Raw genomic sequence first — 4,569 nt, 5'->3', positions numbered from 1 at the left:
CTGCAGAAAACAAAAAGGCGATTGTTCCCAACAGACGATGCAGTATGTGAGGAAACTTAAAAGAATATAAACATCAGCAAACAGGGTTAAGAAATGAATACAAGTGATGACATTAAGTCTCCATTCCAGACTTGCTAAAATGTTTGCTTCTAACTGAGGCCTTCTGGTGCCAATTATTAATTGTACATTGAGGGTCTAACACTGTAGTAATATTTTCCAACTTGAATGCACAAGTAAGCTTAGTTATTAGCTGAATTAGTTTTGCATAGGGACTGTCAAATCCAAAAGTTCATGTTGTGCTTTGCATATACTCAAAAAGCTCCCAGATTTCTGGATCCCCACTAATGTATCCGAGGACTAGGTCAAAATGACTGAAGAAGGGACAGAGAGTCTTACACATTTCACTACTAGCAAGTCGGTCAATTACCTTGTGGCCAAATGGCTTAAACTTGCCACAAGGCAGCAGCAGAGTCCACAGTGAATCATTACTATCAGCACAGAGAAAGGAAAGGAGCTCCCAGGAGAGACCCTGCCACGCGCTTCTGTGTTGTGCTAAACCATGTGGGAGCAAAGCTGGACCTGGAGTCAGAATAACGCCAGGGTCAGGGCCCTAGCTCTGCCGCTTGCTTACTGTGTGTGTCCTGGGCAAGTACAGAACAGTTCCTCACTTATAAGATGGGGCGATGAAGAGAATGTACGTGAAAACTTGTCAACTGCATTAACACGACAATTTACGTACTTCAGGTAGCTAGTTTGAGAAGCCAGCTAAACTGTACACACACAGCTGTAGACATCGGTCTATCTAGAGAAAGTTCTGAGAGAAGTGAAGATGTTTGAACTGGGGCAGAATCATAGATATGAAAAAACAGTGAGTAAAGATAATGAAGACAAACAACTAGGTAGAAAAAACTATCAAGTGGGACTTAGGAAGCAGAATTATAGTCTGTCATATTTGTTAACAAATGGAGTTGCCTTCTAAGATGAGATGTTGCTGAGAAACTTGCATTGTTAATATTTTAATATCACTAGTTTCCTAGTGGAGAAAACAGGTGCAAAATCCAGCTTATTTTCTTGTGTGTGCTTAAAATGTTTGCTTATTTTAAAATAAAATCCTGTTTTAAATCTGTTTTCCTTTCTCAGAGGTCTACAGGAGCAAACAAGAAAAAAAGATCATCTAGTTCTTTATCTATGGCCAAATTTAAAAAAAAAAAAAAGGAAAAAGAAAAAACAGCTATTAGTTTATTTCTTAGTACGAAACCGCTTTCCTTTCTCTCACCTAATAACACTGGCTTTAATGATGGTCTGGGACTGATGACCACTCCACCGTCAGTCCCCTGAGTCAGAGTGCAATTCAGTAGTCATGAAAGGGCCTACAGAGATGCATTTACTCTGAGGGGAAACGAGTAATACGCTTGAACCCTCTACATAGCTGACTTTCAAATGTAAGGAAGCTATGATGTAACCTTTTGTTTATATTCTTGTCAAGATGTACCTTTAAGAGGACTTTTACTAAGCTCTTGACCAAGAACAGTGCACTTGTTTTATAGTGTTCCTGCTTTTCTTAATCAGAACTACACCACCTCCTCACTAATAAAATTAACAAGTCAAACATGTTTCCATATGAACTATTTCTCCTTTCACCGCAACAGTCTACACTTGAAGAAAGACTTCCTTCCTGTTTACCTCTCTTGTCCTGTTGAAATCCAGACCTGGGTTTGTGTCTCAAGATTTGGTCCAGAGGTGGCAGCTTTTGCTGCCATACCACAAGCATCAAAAAGCCACCCTCACCTGATGCTTGGCCATCTCCAGTCCCTCCAAAGTCACTGTCTTAAAGTCCTCCTCGTCCTGTGGAAGGAAAGAGGAGAGCTCATAGCCTTTGCTCCAGTGAAAAGTGGGCTTGGCCATGAAGACCTTGTTTAAGGTGTTTTGGATGGGAAAATGCTTTCCAATCAAAACATTTTTTTATTCTGTGGGACAAGTGTTGTGCAAAAGACTGTCATGTTTATTCCTTAGATAAGGGAGGAGTTTTATAAAAACTGTCATTACTAATGAAATAAATGCAGGGATGACAAAGTACATGTGCCTATAATCACATTGCTTCCAGATCTGTTGTCATGATTATTTTTTCCGACCCTGCAATATCAACATGAAAGTACCCAAGTGCTCTCCTAAACTCTGGACTCAACTTTCATCTTTCATCTCTTCTTTTACTTATTAGTCCCTAAAGAAACAACTTGATTTGAAATCAAGTTCCGCATGTCCTTCAAGGACACTGTCCTCCATTCCATCTCTGGAGTGTGTGGAATGTGGTTTAGGAGCTGCTGCCTGAATAGGGGACCCCAGAAGAGTGGAAAATTTCTGAGCACTCAAAGCACATATTACAAACTAGGGCTCGCAAAACAACCCAGATCGTCCCCAGATTGTACAATTTATTTTTGAAATTTTCTGAATGCAAGGAAAAGATGACAGAAGGTTTGTAACAGAGGCCTACTGATGAACGTAAGAAACTCACTACTGTTTTCTTGGGTAAAGATCTGTAATTAATTAGCCTGATGCACAGTGGAAGATGCACATAAGATACGATATAAGTATATTTTACAAATTTTATCTTCTTACACTTAACAAATTTTAAAAAGAATGCAATACCTTTGCCCTTTTCCGAAGAAGCTTTGCAAGTCGTACTACATAAGGTTTAAATTCTCGTTGATGTATGCCCTGCCTTCTCACTTCCAAACCGGAATCATCTGAGGCTTCTGGAATAAAGGCCCATCGGTACCTACGTATAGAAGAAAGACACCAATATCGGTAAGATGCACGCTGTGCCATCTAAGACAAGGCCAGGCCACATAAATCCAGTAGACACATCATGACCCCACCACTTATACAGATTCACATACCAGTGGTGCCACTTGTAGCCCTGTCACCGTGGGCATGTTTCTTCACCCGAGCCTTTACCAGTAAATAAGGACAATATTAACTACTTCATAGAGTTGAAATGAGTACATGAACATTTGTAACGAACAAAGGAAATTTGGGAAGTACTCCACACCATTTTTTCCGTGAGCACAACACAAGTAACTTGACAAATGTTTCCATGCTCATTCATTACTATATAGATAAAAATCTCCAACATTTATTTTAAATTTTGTCTTTAATAAGTAAAATTAATATCTGTCTATGGAAAAAACTCAGTATAAAAGTGCAAACCAAAGAAAGGTAGTCCCCTTCCCACCACAGGCTCCACCAATACTGCCAGTTTCGTATATACCCATTCAGAGTTTTATTATGCATAAAAGAGCACACAGTCACACAAGCAACCCTCTCCTCTTTTAATAAATAAAATGATTGCTGCTTATTTTAATTACACATCTTGGAGATAAGATCATATAAAACAGCATCCTTTTTTACAGTTACATAGTACTCCGGTGTTGGAAGGTACTGATTCAACCAGTCTCCTAGACTGTCCGATTTCTAGCTATTACAAATAGTGCCATAATGGATACGCTTACGTAACTGCTGACTTTTATGCGTGTCTGAGAGGACAGTGAGTGGAGAAACCCTCGGATACAGCAGAATTACTGGCCTAATGAGAATCTGTATTTTGAATTTTGGTAGATATAAACCTCTTTGGAGAAAAATTAGACAATATCAATGTACTCTTCCAACGAGTAAGAATGTCTCTATTGTTAAGGGTAAAGGAAGTACACGTTTAGATCTTTAGCATTCTGAAAGTTACTAGTAACTTTAATTGGAATTTCTCTTATGAGTATCACTGAGCACCTCTTCGTATGTTTTACAAGCCATTCCTTTTCTCTGAACTATTTGTTAATCCTGTCATTGGCCCATTTTTCTATTGTGTTATCCATTTTTACATATTAAGCAAGTTAGACTTGGTCATATACATTGTAAATATCTTCCCAACTCAATGCTGTCTTTCAATCTTTATGGTATTTTTAGTCACACAGACTAAAAATTGTATGTAACTAAATTATGAAATATTTTAAACTTTTGGAAAAAAATCATGCTCAGAAAGATATTACCCTTTCAAGATTATTAAATTCTCCATGTTATCTTTTATTACCTTATAGATTTTTTGAAAAGAGACAGTAGTTAAAAGAAAAAAAACTGTAGTTGATATTACAGCATTTTTATCTCTTTTCTGATTCTTGACAAGTAAAGAGGATAAACTCATTTTGCTTCTCGTCACAGAAGCAGAAAGGTCACTACTGTAAGCATAACACTCTCCCTAGGGCATGAAGACTGTAGTTTCTGTTACCTCTGTGAACATAAACATCCTAGTTAATTTTGGCCACTTTCCTACAATTCTGCTTAGTATCCTTTTCTGAACTTCTTCAGGAGTAACAACAGTTTAACAGACACCCAACCACTGAAATTCATTAAGAAGTGCATATATATGGTTTTCAAATGGAAAAAAAATTTAAAGTAACTGGAATTAATGTAAAAAAATTTCTAGCTCTTACCATTAAATTTAATGAAAAGTAAGCTTGTGCAACAGAAGTTTTTAGAGATTTAAGTATATCCAAATATAGAAAAAAGATTCTGGTATCT

At 37.5% G+C, this 4,569-nt stretch overlaps 1 protein-coding gene across 11 annotated transcripts in view; it reads right to left on the bottom strand.

Annotated features, from left to right (window-relative positions):
- The window catches only part of DOP1A (DOP1 leucine zipper like protein A), a 126,618-nt gene that overhangs the window by 14,874 nt on the left and 107,175 nt on the right, over positions 1-4,569 (bottom strand). For 7 of the 11 annotated variants that reach the window (XM_022590297.3, XM_089921782.1, XM_089921787.1 and 4 more), the window contains 2 exons: positions 2,647-2,776; positions 1,789-1,845 (listed from right to left, as the gene is read on the bottom strand). In XM_022590297.3, the coding sequence (XP_022446005.2) occupies positions 1,789-1,845; positions 2,647-2,776 (187 nt within the window). Of the gene's footprint in view, positions 1-1,788; positions 1,846-2,646; positions 2,777-2,897; positions 2,950-4,569 lie in introns of those variants that run through there. The other 4 variants (XM_089921785.1, XM_089921786.1, XM_089921791.1 and 1 more) reach the window with 2 other exon arrangements.

The sequence above is a fragment of the Delphinapterus leucas genome, chromosome 12 (genome assembly GCF_059928025.1).
Source record: "Delphinapterus leucas isolate spDelLeu-1000000601 "Yukka" chromosome 12, BTC_Dleu_Yukka2, whole genome shotgun sequence".
Classification (NCBI taxonomy): domain Eukaryota; kingdom Metazoa; phylum Chordata; class Mammalia; order Artiodactyla; family Monodontidae; genus Delphinapterus; species Delphinapterus leucas.
The sequence above is the reverse complement of the archived record's forward strand: the minus strand, read 5'-3'. Positions and strand labels throughout refer to the sequence as shown.